Raw genomic sequence first — 14,378 nt, forward strand, 5'->3', positions numbered from 1 at the left:
GCATGTTGATGACGTCGCACCGACGTGCGCGCATTTTCCATCTTTTATCAGGAATGATTTGAAGCATGAAACTTTAGATGCAGTTTTACATCATGCCTTCAGCCGGGAGATGGACCGTCTCGACCTGGAGCTGAACCCGAGGATCGCTGCAGGCGTGAGGAGAGGTGAACCGAGACGGACTCCTTCAAACTTTCATTCACTGCAGCAGAACAAACATTTACGTTGCCTTGCCGAATGTAGTTGATCAGGGCGTCAGCAGCAGCAGCAAATCTGTTTACGTTTTTCATTCTAATGAAGAGTGTTGTGTGTTTTTAGATATAGATGGAGGTACGGGGCATTCATACTGATAATTGTCCATATTGGTAACTTCTTCTTGGCTTTCTTTTTCTGATTTTTTGAGAACAAATAAGACTTGCTTGTCTGCATAGTTTAAAAGGTGTTTTTGTGGAATTCCCTGGTGTAAGAGACGTGCATGTGGTTGTGTTTGCATTCACATATTGAAGCTGCAGCCAGGCTGAGGTCGCCCAGGGACGTCCTCTGTGTTTCTGCTCTGGAGCTGCAGACCATCACAGGTCTCTCGCCATCAGATGTCCAACAGCTTCTTGCCACAGCTGCTGCTGCGTGCAGACCACACCGTCCAGTTCCAGGTCTGAGCTCCCATCATGCATTTTTGCCAATTGAGTGCTCGTAATCGTCATGTCATGTTTATGATTTTATACATGTGTGTGTTCAGCTGTCCTGCTCCATCGTGGAGAGTGTCCCAGACTGGAGCCTGGCCTCAGACTTGGTGTTGGCTGTGTGGTGATCAATGAGCTGCTGAGAGGGGGTCTTCCTGTGGGGCGCATCACTGAGCTGTCAGGACAGAGTGGAGCAGGAAAGACCCAGCTAGCCCTGCAGCTCTGTCTCTGCGTGCAGTACCCCACAGACTATGGAGGACTGGACTCGGGTAACATTCCCTGACCTCTGATCAGTAGCTCTGACCCAGCTAAATGCAGTAATTGTGTAGACCAGTTAGATTTATTTAGGTGAACATATAAATGAAACCATTCAGAAATGTAATTTTCTTATTATAAGAAGTGACAGGGTTGGACTTGAACACAAGAAACTTTAGTTTTACTGGCATCCTGTTAATCCCTGAAGGCTTCATGCGGGGCAGTCACTGTCCATCATTTTGTAGGAGCGGTGTACATATGCACCGAGAACTCGTTCCCTATCCGGCGCCTGCAGCAGCTGGTCACAGACCAGTATGTGATGCGCTCTGACGTTCCTCCGTCACTCATCAGCACTCTCAAGTTCAGTGATCACGTGTATGTTGAGCACACGGCCGACCTGGTGAGTGCTGTTGGTCCTCCGTGATTGGTTCAAAAGAGTCACTCCACTGACCAGGGCTTTACCTGCAGGACTCCCTCCAGGTGTGTCTCTCTCGCCGCGTCCCCCTCCTATTGGCTCGGGGTTTGGCCCGGCTGGTGGTTCTGGATTCATTGGCAGCTCTGTTCAGGTGTGAGTTCCAGGCTGCTGAGTGGCAGGAGAGGACCAGACAGATGCTCAATGTGTCCTCCACGCTGCACCGACTGAGCCAGGAGTTCAGCACAACTGTCCTGTGCATCAACCAGGTGATCCCACTTTCCTTTAGATCCCACTTTCCTCTCCGTAAGAGTCAGACACTTTTACAGTGTGAAAATAGGAGAAACAAAAATAAGTTTTTGAAATACCACTCTGTTATCGTGGTTTCCCTTGTGGTGTTAGTTTTAACTCTTGTTTTTAATAGTGTTTTAAAATCTCGCTGTGATTCTGTGTTTCAGGTGACGGACGTGTTCAGTGACACCGACAAGTCTCTGGGGTAATAGCAGGTCGATGTTGAAGTTGCTTTTCCTGAAGACAACTGGACTTTTTGAGACATGAAACAGATAAAGGGTTTAGATCCAGACAAAGTCCAGGTGCCTTCACACTTTCATGTTTCTTCAACAATAACTTGGAAACAAAAATTTTAATGTTGGAACTTTGTTCAGGATTGGGTTTGCTCTTCTCTTCTCAGTCCTCTGTCTTCCAGTGTCTCACCAGCTCTGGGTTTGACCTGGGCCAATCAGGTGTGTGTGCGGCTGATGATGCTGCGCAGTCACACAACGATCTCCCGTGGCAACCAGCACAGCGCCCTCCGCAGGCTGGAGGTAGTCTTTGGCCCTCATCTTGCCCGAGGTGGTGTGGATGTTGCCGTGTGGCGCGAAGGTGTTCGAGGGGTCCTGAGCTCTGACAGAATTCAAGCCCAACATCAGTCCTCACAAATATGTTAAAACATTACAAACAAACACAGGTGTGTGTGTAATAAAGTGTGACTGAAATATTTGCAATGCCACGTTTTTCTTTTGTTCTTTATCAGTGAGTCTACATGTCAGATGTATGGGGACAGTCAGTCAGGTGTGGCTCTCCTTTCCGATGACTCCATTAGATTTATCAGTGGCACTTTTATCAAACACACATGGAAGCTGGGCGGCTAAAGAGAGAGATACATCGATTTCAGTTTAAGATTATCACACTCGATAGTCATCCTGTTAATGCAGAGAATTAGTTGGAGTTATATAATTTGCACATTTGTAAAAGTTTCAGTAGATCGGATTTTTATTCGAAACCGAACAGAATTATGTGTTTGTGTTCACGCATCACCTCCAACGCCGCGGCAGACTACTGCGCATGCGCAATCTCCGTTGTGGTGCCGGAGACGGTGGAAGCCGTTTCCAAAATAAAAGCATGAATATTAGACCCAAACGCGCAGGAATTATCACGAAAGATCAGCATCTTCCTCGAATACCGTGACCTGTCCAAGGACACTTTGTTAAATCGAAGGAAAGGATTAGCTTTGCAGCTGGACCCTGTCTGACGCAGATGATTTTGTCGTGAAACGGATGACCGGAAGTGGAGTAGCACCGATAGATGACTTTATGGCGTGTTTGCTGCGAAAGCTGACCTGGAACGTCTGATCAAAACTCAAAAATCTGCTAAAGGTCAGGGTTTAAATGTGTATTTCTGTCTGTTTCCGGAGGATGGTGTTGATCAGCCGATTGTCAACCTGTGCGCCCTTTCTTTATCAGGAATACGTCATTAGATTAGATAACGGGGCGTTGCAATAAGCGCTATTATCAATCCTGGCCGAAATTGACAACGGTTGCTTTTAGGATTAGAATAAACAATATTTTTGAAAAAATAAAAGTGAGCCCGAAAAAACCGAAACTCGCTCTAATTTTGTCATGAGGGCGTGACTGCATCGATAATTTAAGAAAGGCAGCAGCAGCCGTCATAATAAATGCCACGGACGCTGTAATACAGATGTTTAAATTATTTAAGAAAGTGCGGGAGTTTCAGCATCAATTTAAAAGCACGTAAACTGTCTTCATTATTATTATTGATGTGATTGGTGTTATTATTGTTGATGACACGCTGTGACCGCGCTGCTTTATCAGGGGTGACGTCACGGAATCAAATATGTTATACAGTTGCATCCTTTTTGTGTAATCTTCATATTATTAAGATAACATTCTAACAATTGTTCGTGTACAGTTCTGAAATTGTTGATAAAAACCCTGAAAGTCTTAACTTTTCCAACAGAGGTCGCTGTGAACATGACTCCTCTCCTGTCGCTCCTGTTGCCCGGCTTCCTTTTACTGGGCCTGGCGTCCCCTGCGATCACTGATGGATCCCTGGAGAAGCTCACCAATGGGAATACAGACTTTGCAGCGAAGTTGTACCAAGCGGTCGCCAGCAGAACTGACGACAACGTTTGCTTGTCTACATTTGCCTTATCCACTGCACTGTCTGCATTGCTGAGTGCCACCAGTGGTCCGACCCAAGAGCAACTGTTGCAGGGACTCGGTCTGACTGGACTGGATGCTCAGATGCTGCCAGGTACAACAGGATTATGGAATGGACTATTTTTTGATCTTAAATTGTGATGTGGCGATTTTTGCTTTCAGAGCTGTTCCAGAATCTGAGGACTGCCATTCAGCCGGGAAACATAACCAACCTGAAGCAGGCCGTGGCTCTTCTCCCTTCCCACAACTTTGAAGTGTCAGCATCCCTCCGCGAATTAGTTCAAACAAAATTTGGGGGATACATGCCAAGTCTGAAGTACACTGACCAAGCCGAAGCCATTAGTACCATCAACCGCTGGGCCCAGGATCAGACCGGAGACCAGATTCAGCAGGTGGTCACTGCTGTGGACGCCCAGACTGAGCTGCTTCTAGCCACTGTGTCTTATTACAAGAGTAAGTCTCATCCGAGGGGGGGGGTCCTGACAGCTGCAGGGTTCACCTGTCAATGTGTGTGTGTGTGTGTGTGTGTGTGTGGGAGGGTTAGCTGTGCTATTAATCTTACCTCCGCATCAACTCAGTTGCTAATCACAACCTATCACTACAGGGAAAATGGTGGTTGTGTTTGAATGAGCGGGTCTTCTCTGCAGAGACAAACCCTTTCTTCTGTCTTTCAGCCCAGTTCAGTCCACTCTTCAACGCATCCCTCACTCAGGATGAGCGTTTCTATGTGAACAAATATGTCGTGGTCATGGTTCCCATGATGTTCCGGGCCGATAAGTACTTCCTGGCATATGACCGCTCGCTAAAGGTTGGCGTGCTGAAGCTGCCCATGGGCGACTCGATGGCCATGTTGGTTGTGCTGCCTGATGAAGACGTAGACATCATCGTGGTGGAAGAGAAAGTGACGGGCGAAAAGATCCGAGGATGGATCAGACAGCTGAAGAAGACGTGAGAAACTCCTTTCCTCCTCTCAAGGTCTTTTTGTAATAGTAATGATAATAATTATAATGAATTAGCGCTGGTTTTATTTGCTGGACAGGAAGTTAGAAGTTCAACTTCCTCGCTTCATGCTGGAAAAGTCCTACGCATTGCGTGACGTCCTGCAAACTCTCAACATGAATAAAATGTTCCAGGATGACGCTGACATCATTGAAATGGGATCTAAAGGTCCCAAACTGACTCAGGTGACTGTTTGTCCATCTGTCTTTCTCTCCGTCCGTCCTCCTGAATTCTTAACACTATGTTTGTCTTCAGGTTTATCAGAAATCTGCTGTGTTCGTCGGTGACAGCAGGGATGAGGTCGCCACAGCAGGTGGAGCCAGCACGTTTTCGTACCCTCCACCTCGACTGACCATCAACAGACCCTTCCTCTTCATCATCTACCACCAGACAATTGGCAGTGTGCTGTTCATGGGGCGAGTCACTAACCCGATTGCATAGTAACTTATGTGGGGTGTGACAGACTGCTCCTAACCTGGTGTTCTAAAGTGGTGTTTACAGGCTGGCGCCCCCTGTTGGAGACGACCACGGAAGATGCATGTCATGACGTCGCAGTCATGAGCCAGAGTACGATCATCATATTTCCACAAATTAAGTCGCACTTACAGGACATGTTGTATTGGAAGTATTACTGTAGGCTGTCTTACGAATTATTGAAAAAAGCTGTAGTCATTGATTTTTCTGGCTTGAAAATTCATATTAATATAATTTAAATGGCGGTACTGATCCAATTCTGTTACTGTTAAAATATGAAGAACACAATGAACCAGTTGAACCAGTCTCACCTTCACCCATGTTTCTGCCATGGTCGACTCTCCTTTCCGCCACTGGCAGAGAGGAAACGCCGGAGTTTATCAGTTTCTCACCATCTTTCTTCTCCATCCTGAGCTCTGATCAGCTGCAGTGCAGCCACGGCTGCCTGGTTTTATAATAGTAATGGAATTGAACCATAACCGGCATTTATATGGCTGTAGTAAAAACATATGTTCAAGCCAGAAAAATGGCAGTATAAAGCTTTAATAGTGAAACTAATCATCATTAACACCTGCTGTAACTGTGTTAAATATAGACAACAATAAATTACTAAAATATTTGTTAAAAGTGAACAGAAGTCTGGTCTCTGCTTCTCAGGTCACATGGAGTTAGTGTGGCATCACATCTCAAATCACAGCATGAAGACGGGATTCCCAGCTGATCTAGAACAGCAGAGAATAGTACAGAACCATACAGAGAAGAGAATGTTAAAGAAGAGTAGAGAACTCCATATCAAATAAACATTTTATTGACATTTACTAAACCAACCAGGTGACAGGGTGGATTGTCAGAATACAGAGAAAGTAATGATGCAATGTCCTACTGCATTCTGGGTAATGTTCTGAAGTGAACATTGCTGCTGCTCCAGAGGACATTGGTCCCTGACTGCTGATTGGCTAATGGCTTAGTGGGAAAGTGACGACACCACTGTCTTCAGTCTGACTCTGACTGGACACTGAAAGCATTGGACTTCCTGTTTCTGGAAATGAAACAAAAAGGTCGTAATCCAGAGAGACAGTGGTTTCACCTCAAAGCCTAACCCTGAAACAAGGATTAAAAGACAGAACCAGGGTTTGCTTCTGGTTCAGGGTTGAAAATCTGTCATCTGGTCTGACACATGGGTGGACTGACAGACAGGTGGATGAAGTGACAGACAGGTGGATGAAGTGACAGACAGGTGGACTGACAGACAGGTGGATGGAGTGACAGGTGGACTGACAGACAGGTGGACTGACAGACAGGTGGATGGAGTGACAGGTGGACTGACAGACAGGTGGACTGACAGACAGGTGGATGAAGTGACAGACAGGTGGATGAAGTGACAGACAGGTGGACTGACAGACAGGTGGATGAAGTGACAGACAGGTGGATGAAGTGACAGACAGGTGGACTGACAGACAGGTGGATGGAGTGACAGGTGGACTGACAGACAGGTGGATGGAGTGACAGGTGGACTGACAGACAGGTGGATGAAGTGACAGACAGGTGGACTGACAGACAGGTGGATGAAGTGACAGACAGGTGGACTGACAGACAGGTGGATGGAGTGACAGGTGGACTGACAGACAGGTGGATGGAGTGACAGACAGGTGGCCTGACAGGGAGGTAGATGGACTGTAGACAGGTGGCCTGACAGACAGGTGGCCTGACACATGGGTGGACTAACAGACAGGTGGATGAAGTGACAGACAGGTGTCCTGACAGACAGGTGTCCTGACAGACAGGTGTCCTGACAGACAGGTGTCCTGACAGACAGGTGGCCTGACAGACAGGTGTCCTGACAGACAGGTGTCCTGTACGTGGTGGGTCTGTTCTGCTTGAATATTTTGACAACAACTCACATTGACAACTTTTTAGAATGGCTGTCCTTCCCTCCATAGTTCCGGTCCATTGTTTTACTGCGCTGGTACAAAGTGCTGATCCTATGGTCTCTTTGGTCGAGGGTATAGGTTCTATGGTCTGTCTGCTCAAAAGTGCTGGTCCTGTGGTCCAAGATACTGGATTTGTGCTCCATTCTTTTGGTTCTCATTTCCTTTACATTGTTCTGATGGTCCACGTTACTGCTTCTGTGGTCCGATGTACTGACCCGGTCCAGGAGGCTGGTGGTGTTGCTGCGGATCAGGACCGGCATTGAAGATGACTGGGTTGTCATAGTGTAGCGGGTGGAACTCAGACAGTCATCTGTCAAATGAGGGATGAGGATAAATTTGCAGTAATCATGTGACATGTGATGCTGTCGCTTCTACCTTTGCTCAGTAACATGGACGACTCTCCGTGTCCAGTTGGAGCGTTGGCTTTCATTTTTCTGCGATACACCACCGGAAAAAGAAAACATAAGACCGCACCAGCACAGTGTCACACATTGTCATTCCTTGCTGGTTTAACTGGTCATCTTTCATCAGGTCCTGGTCTACATTAGCAGCCACATCATGTTACAGATGATCATTTCTGCTGTTTCTCTGGTTTAACTCTGCTTTGATGTCGCCCAGAGAACCAGACTGGATCAGCGACCTGATGAGGTCTTATGACATTGGTGATAAATGTTAGCTTAACCTTTCAATCCAGACCCAAGAAGCAAAGGTTCTTACTGAGGTCGGTCGGGGTTCAGAGATTTGGAGGTGGTTGGCTGACTGCTGAGGGACCGACTCCTCAAAAGCTTAGCCTTCCTCACCTCTTTACCTGTTAGGAGGAGGAAGACATTATCACCATCACCTTCATCACTGAAAATGTTAGCGGGTTCTAGGAGCTCTGGTCTTACTTGAAGACACTGTAGCTCCAGAAGAGGACATGGACATGGACTTGGATGCTGACAGACTGGTCTTACTGTCTCTTCCTGTCAAATAAACACCCTTTGTGATGCAAAACTTGGATCACTTGGATGGAGAAAATTGGATTTTCACTCACGTTTTCTGTCAGCAAGTTTTTTGGAATTCATCTTCTCATCACTCTGCTGGCGCTCCAGATGTTCCTGACAGCAGAGGTGATGTCATTTGGAGAAGATCAGAGGTGGTTGGCGCAGAGTAACAGTGTAGTGTCCCACTCACCATTTCCAGTAACAGAGTCTCCTCCTTCTCCTTCTTTTGGTCCAGTAGATCCTTCTCCTGACGTTTGTGAAACTGCAGAGGTGCAGAAAGATTAAATGGAATGAAAATTAACATGTTTCGACTTACTCAGCCAATCAAAGCACCAGCTGCTCACCGGCTCAGTCAGGTCCAGTTTGTCCAGTTCTAAGACTGTCTGCAAAACATTTGGTCCACAGTAAGATCGTCATGGACACTCACAGAGCTACACGGCCTGCCACCGGTCACAACTCAGAAGCTCACCTTGCGGATGGTGGCAACCACGTCTTTGTCTTTCTCTCGGCACAGAAGTTTCTGGACGCAGAAGTTGAGCTGGTGCAGCAGCTGTTTATCAGCCGGCAAACGGATCGATGAACGCAGCCTGGGCAACAGCTGGCACAGCTTGTACCTGACAGAAAGGTGAGCAGGTGGACAGGTGAGAGGGTGGAGAGAACCTCCCTCCCGCACAGCAGATCAGTGATGGAACTACCTGACATTGGCAACAGGGTCATGGACCAGCTCCAGTGCCGGAATCAGGAAGTGCTTGTTGAAGTATTTTCTAGAGAAGATTTCAGTGGCTGTCTCACAAATATCGAGGAACCTCAAGCGGTTCCAGTAGCTCCGACCCTGAGCCAGATCTGAGCAGACAAAACACAATGAAGTTCTTCGAGCCACTACAGGAGATTCTGCTCCGATCAAGCCCACCTTGGATCAGTCGCTCCATCATCTCACGACGTTGCTCCTGTTTGCGGTTGTAGCGTAGGAATGTGCAGAAAGTCCGAGCTGCTTCCCTCTGAACCGGCAACACCTTCTGCAGCCATGAGAATCAGAGGAGAAGTTACCTGCCTGACTCGACCTACTGAAGCCCCTTCTGGCCGACATCAACACTGACATTAGTGGTGAGGATGAGGAAGATACGCGGGGAGAAACTCTGGTGCAGGAGCTCTCCTGGGAGCAATCTTGCCAGGCAGCTGTAACGCTGGAGCAGCTTTTCATGCAAACGCCAGCGAAGAGAAGACCCGACCTTCTGTTCTGCAAACATCAGAGTCGACAGCAGCTCTGGAAACTGGCGAGGACCCGAAGAACACAGCAGGGATGGGGAGAATAGAACAGGATTATAGAGGTAAACAGCAAAAACGCCATCATGAACTGCTTCAACTCAGGACCTTTACCCCCTTGTTGTCAAGCACCAGGTTCTCGCCCTTGGAAAAAAACATCTGTAATGTCTCCTCCAGGTGATCCATAAGAGCGTCCAATACCTCAACAAGAAGAACAATAGAAACCCCTCAGTGAACATGTAAACAACACATGGACTGGTGTCTCCTTGATGGTGGACTGACCTCCAGAGCATCGTCTTGCAGCAGAGTAAGGAGTTCCTTGTGGACCAGCTGGACGTTTGATCCAAGCAGCTTTACGACCTGACAGTGAGGGGATGGATAGGTGACTGGCTACATGTTTGAGCATCACGTCAGATCTTTAATCGTCAGGACAAACCCATAAAATGACAACCGACCTGGTGGAAACAGGCTGCAGCGCTTTGTCGGACGCTGACCTCCGGGTCACAGCAGAGACTACAGAAAGACGCATAAAGTTCTGTCAGGAAGTGCGTTGCATCAGAAAACACGAGCACGGCCTGAGGGGGAAAGAACATCACCGATGTGATCAGAACTTCACACAGATCTCCAGCTGTGCCAGATGCTTCAGAGTCTACCGGCAGGTTGTAGCAGCAGTTGCAGCGGATCAGTGTTGCTTCATTATTGCCATTAGTCTGCTGTGCTTCAGTGTGCAGACCGGTGAGACACAGCCCCTTAAACCGGTGGAGGAGCTGACCCTTCTGCTCGTCAGAGAGAGTCCCTGAAACACAACGATTGCCAAATGTGCTGGCTAACTATGCCCATTTACTACTACCAGTAATAATGACTGTGGACTCATGAGTATTCTGACTGGGTCCAGAGATGCATCTCACCTGCCAGACCACTGCAGATCTTTCCAAACTGAAATGACAACGAAGCCACGACGGCATCATCCACCTGTGGTGACACTTGGCACACTGACATGACCAGCGGAACGACGATGTGGAGTCTGTCGTCTGGGACACAGAAGATTTTAGCATGTTTACAGGTGTAATGGTGGTGCAGTGAGGGTGTGGAGGGCTGGGTGTGAAGCTTGGGGAATACTGCTGTTGACTCCAACAAAAGACAGAAGATGGACCCCCTGGTGGACAGCAGCAGAACAGGCTTGGCACAGAAAAAAAAGGATAGTGGAAAAGGGGCATAAAAGACATCGGCATTGCACGATGGTGGTGCCGGTGTCAGGATAGTTCATCTTATATCATCTACATCTCAGCCTTTGCTCAGTTTGATTGGTTGTCCCACTGAGAAGGAAAGGAGGAAATATTAACTTTCCTTCTTCAGATAAGGCCCATGACTCACCGCTGTCCATGATCTCCATCAGATTAATGATTGTATCGAAGGCAGCCAGGCGGACACCGTTCTCCTCGTCCTCGGTTAGCTTCATCAGCTCCGGGAGCAACTCCATCCTGGTATCCTCCATCCTGAAAAGATAGCAGGAGAGCACTTGCCCCACCAGAGCTTTGACCTCTTTCTGCTTGTGTCCTTTGGGGGGAGAAACTCACCCGAGCGCCCTGGCGACGCTCTCCAGCTGACGGCACATGCAGACGCGGACCTCACACTCAGTGTCCTGACAGAGAGCCTGAACCAATGGCAACAGCTCTTTCTTCACTCTAACACAGGCAGACAGTCATGTTAGACCAGGTGTGACACACCTGGACACCACCTACAGGTGTGCAGCTCACATCTGAGAATCAAACTTGCTGGCAACTTTCCCTAAAATGCGACAGGTGGCCAGACGAGCATGAAGAGACTGAGACAGATGAGACTTAGAGAGGAGGGAGTTGAGCACCTGTAGACACACAGGGAGGTGTGTTAGTGTACATAGCTATGGCTCTGAGCTCAGGTTTACCTGCCTCTGGATACTGATCAAGAATCAGTGATTAGCAGCTGGTTTGGAAAGTTTCTTTCGTACCTCTTGTCTGATGGTTTCTTTGGGCAGAGCGTTGATAGCTAGCAACAGCGTTTCCAACCAGGCGTTGCTCACCACTGTAAAAAAAAACACAGCAACATCCCATCTCACTCCCAAAACCTTAGCTGTACCCAAACATGGACAGAAGGTCCTCTTTAATATGTGCACCCAACCAGCCGTTTATTCTTCAGAGCCTCAAAGGTAAACCTACAGACGACCACATGGCCCCTCACGCAAACATGTTTAAACAACACAAAATATCGGTTGCTGATTAAGGAAAACTGATTAAAAATAGCTAAACACAAACTGTCTGTAGTGAGTCACCCACAGACAGGAGTGGGCACCTGTGTAACCTCGATGGTTCAGGTGTGGGCACCTGTCTAATCTTGATGGTTCAGGTGTGGGCACCTGTGTAACCTCGATGGTTCAGGTGTGGGCACCTGTCTAATCTTGATGGTTCAGGTGTGGGCACCTGTGTAACCTCGATGGTTCAGGTGTGGGCACCTGTGTAACCTCGATGGTTCAGGTGTGGGCACCTGTCTAATCTCGATGGTTCAGGTGTGGGCACCTGTGTAACCTCGATGGTTCAGGTGTGGGCACCTGTCTAATCTTGATGGTTCAGGTGTGGGCACCTGTGTAACCTCGATGGTTCAGGTGTGGGCACCTGTGTAACCTCGATGGTTCAGGTGTGGGCACCTGTCTAATCTCGATGGTTCAGGTGTGGGCACCTGTGTAACCTCGATGGTTCAGGTGTGGGCACCTGTCTAATCTTGATGGTTCAGGTGTGGGCACCTGTGTAACCTCGATGGTTCAGGTGTGGTTACCTGTGTAACCTCGATGGTTCAGGTGTGGGTACCTTTGTAACCTCGATGGTTCAGGTGTGGTTACCTGTGTAACCTCGATGGTTCAGGTGTGGTTACCTTTGTAACCTCGATGGTTCAGGTGTGGTTACCTTGGTAACCTCATTGGTTCAGGTGTGGTTACCTGTGTCTCGATGGTTCAGGTGCAGCAGGACTGTTTTTAGAATGGAGTAGGTGTGCGTGTGGATCAGGATGATGTCGTCCTGCAGGATGGTTAAAAATGACGTTGCTGCTGACAGCTGGATCTCTGTTCCAGCTCCTTTTAGAACTTCCTGAATAACGCCGACAGAAACAGTTACCAGAATTAAAAACCTACGATCATCTGAAGTGAGCGCACACTTACCCGGACCTTTGGTACTACCCGACGAAATGTTTCAGCTGGGTTTTGGCGGACAAGGTTGGGCAAGTTTCCGATGACACTGGCTCTCTGAACCTCTTGACCCACACTGAGAAGAGACAAAGACAACGTAGGCTTCTTCCAGGTCAGGACCAGGATGTAACATTTAACAGCAGGTAACCACACACACCTGAGCAGGTAGACGGCTCTTTCGATGTCATTGAGGTCTTCATCCACAGTTAGCTGCTCGATCTCTTCAGCAGTCTGGCGCAATCAAACACGTTTGAGTTCAACATACGTTCAAAAACGTAAAACACACATTCACATTCAGCCTGTGGAAGTGACACTGTGTCTTCATCATACAGTAACGCCCCCTCCCACCTCATTCATTCATTCATATAATTGGGAGCACCCATAACCCCCACCCCCTTTTTTACATGAGAGAAGAAGAGCCCCCCCACACACACACACACACGCACGCACGCACTCACACACGCACAAACACACTCTCACACACACGCTGCCTGTAATAAAAATGTCAGAACGAATCATTGAACTGATAATCGATCTACAAACGTAGAAGAGCATGAGATTCCCGATCCGGAAGCAGTCAGTCAGACATTCAGCCAGACAGACAGAAACTGCGTCATGCTGCGCACACAGCGGGTCTCCCCTCTGCATCATCATCATCATCATCATCATCATCATCATCATCATCACCACCACCACCACCATCATCTTCATCGTGTGTCCGTTATGAAGGCACGTTCACCTGTGCGACTGTGACACGCGCTGGCTGTGAGCGGATGAGGAGGAGGATGGAGGGATGAAGGTACCTTGAGGCTCCGGCGGATCGGCCTCTCGATGAAGGCCAGTTCCTGCAGCTCCTCCAGCGTCCCGAACAGCATGCTGGGCTGGCTCAGAGTCATCCTGGCCGGGAACATCAGCTCACTGGAACCCTCCCAGTTTGTTACTGGTTGTTAGTGACGGAGCACCCGGCCGATCTCACCACCGAACATTTCTGGTGAAGAGGAGGTGGGAGAGGAGGAGGACGGGGAGAACTGTCACCAGCCGTTTCCAAGGAGATCCCTGAGCAGGGGGAGGGGGTGTCGGTGTGTGTGGAGAAGCTCGTGCCGGATCGATGCAAACACGTCACTGATCACATCCGCCTGTCTGAGCAGCGAGGGTCTCCCCGCCCCCGTTACCGCATCCGCCACCTGGCCCCATCCTCGGTCTGTGCGGGGGGGGGGTAGTCCTTCATCGGCAGCACAACCGTCCTCTTCCTCCAGAGCTGCGCGGTGCGGACGTCCCGCAGAAATGCGTGAAGAAGCGCACAGCGTGACGTCAGTGGACCGGCCCACACAGAGTGGCAGAGAGAAAACTCTAAACCAGTTCTGCTGGTTCCTCCTGAAGGTCTTCACACTGACGACGAGAAGAAGAGCAGCCTGAACATCTGCGGATGTTTCTGCTGCCCTCCTGAAACTCACCTCAAATATTTACTGATCAATATAGTTAAACCCATCTCCCTCCTGCTCCTCCTCCTCATTCAGCCGCTCCTCTTTGCCCTCACCTGCTCCTCCAACCCCTCCTCCTGCTGATTCACCTGCTCCTCCAACCCCTCCTCCTGCTGATTCACCTGCTCCTCCAACCCCTCCTCCTGCTGATTCACCTGCTCCTCCAACCCCTCCTCCTGCTGATTCACCTGCTCCTCCAACCCCTCCTCCTGCTGATTCACCTGCTCCTC

General features: G+C 48.8%; 3 protein-coding genes across 6 annotated transcripts; 2 read left to right on the forward strand and 1 right to left on the reverse strand.

Moving 5' to 3' along the window:
* The first annotated feature begins 15 nt into the window (after nt 1-15).
* xrcc3 (X-ray repair complementing defective repair in Chinese hamster cells 3) lies at nt 16-2,348 on the forward strand. 2 transcript variants are annotated; one of them, XR_965147.2, is made up of 7 exons: nt 16-164; nt 504-647; nt 734-946; nt 1,178-1,332; nt 1,401-1,613; nt 1,803-1,937; nt 2,036-2,177. XR_965147.2 is itself a non-coding variant. In XM_011611826.2 (7 exons), the coding sequence occupies exons 1-7, from the start codon at nt 110-112 to the stop codon at nt 2,289-2,291; spliced, it is 1,074 nt and encodes a 357-aa protein (XP_011610128.2). In that variant the 5' UTR covers nt 16-109; the 3' UTR covers nt 2,292-2,348. The 2 variants fall into 2 exon arrangements, 1 of the variants encoding a protein (XP_011610128.2); XM_011611826.2 differs by having other exon boundaries at nt 1,803-1,840; nt 2,036-2,348.
* Nucleotides 2,349-2,810: 462 nt separating this feature from the next.
* On the forward strand, nt 2,811-5,913 carry LOC101065992 (protein Z-dependent protease inhibitor-like). Its single transcript, XM_003971448.3, has 6 exons — nt 2,811-2,999; nt 3,601-3,897; nt 3,966-4,256; nt 4,478-4,751; nt 4,843-4,987; nt 5,058-5,913. Exons 2-6 carry the CDS (start codon nt 3,615-3,617, stop codon nt 5,241-5,243), a joined length of 1,179 nt encoding a protein of 392 aa, XP_003971497.1. The 5' UTR covers nt 2,811-2,999; nt 3,601-3,614; the 3' UTR covers nt 5,244-5,913.
* Nucleotides 5,856-14,254, reverse strand: ppp4r4 (protein phosphatase 4, regulatory subunit 4). Of its 3 annotated transcripts, XR_003891249.1 has the most exons (26): nt 13,471-14,254; nt 12,825-12,898; nt 12,641-12,743; nt 12,422-12,569; nt 11,441-11,514; nt 11,211-11,317; nt 11,031-11,138; nt 10,828-10,949; nt 10,362-10,484; nt 10,107-10,249; nt 9,909-10,028; nt 9,736-9,813; nt 9,568-9,654; nt 9,288-9,461; nt 9,101-9,206; nt 8,886-9,033; nt 8,660-8,804; nt 8,535-8,573; nt 8,381-8,452; nt 8,241-8,304; nt 8,095-8,169; nt 7,925-8,015; nt 7,583-7,641; nt 7,178-7,517; nt 6,160-6,315; nt 5,856-5,998 (listed from the first exon to the last, which is right to left on the reverse strand). XR_003891249.1 is itself a non-coding variant. In XM_029849571.1 (25 exons), the coding sequence occupies exons 1-25, from the start codon at nt 13,576-13,578 to the stop codon at nt 6,270-6,272; spliced, it is 2,751 nt and encodes a 916-aa protein (XP_029705431.1). In that variant the 5' UTR covers nt 13,579-14,254; the 3' UTR covers nt 6,105-6,269. The 3 variants fall into 3 exon arrangements, 2 of the variants coding, with proteins under 2 accessions (XP_029705431.1, XP_011610127.2); XM_029849571.1 differs by lacking the exon at nt 5,856-5,998 and having other exon boundaries at nt 6,105-6,315; nt 9,101-9,203; XM_011611825.2 differs by lacking the exon at nt 5,856-5,998 and having other exon boundaries at nt 6,105-6,315.
* Between the last annotated feature and the right edge of the window lie 124 nt (nt 14,255-14,378).

The sequence above is a fragment of the Takifugu rubripes genome, chromosome 16, assembly GCF_901000725.2.
Source record: "Takifugu rubripes chromosome 16, fTakRub1.2, whole genome shotgun sequence".
Classification (NCBI taxonomy): Eukaryota; Metazoa; Chordata; class Actinopteri; order Tetraodontiformes; family Tetraodontidae; genus Takifugu; species Takifugu rubripes.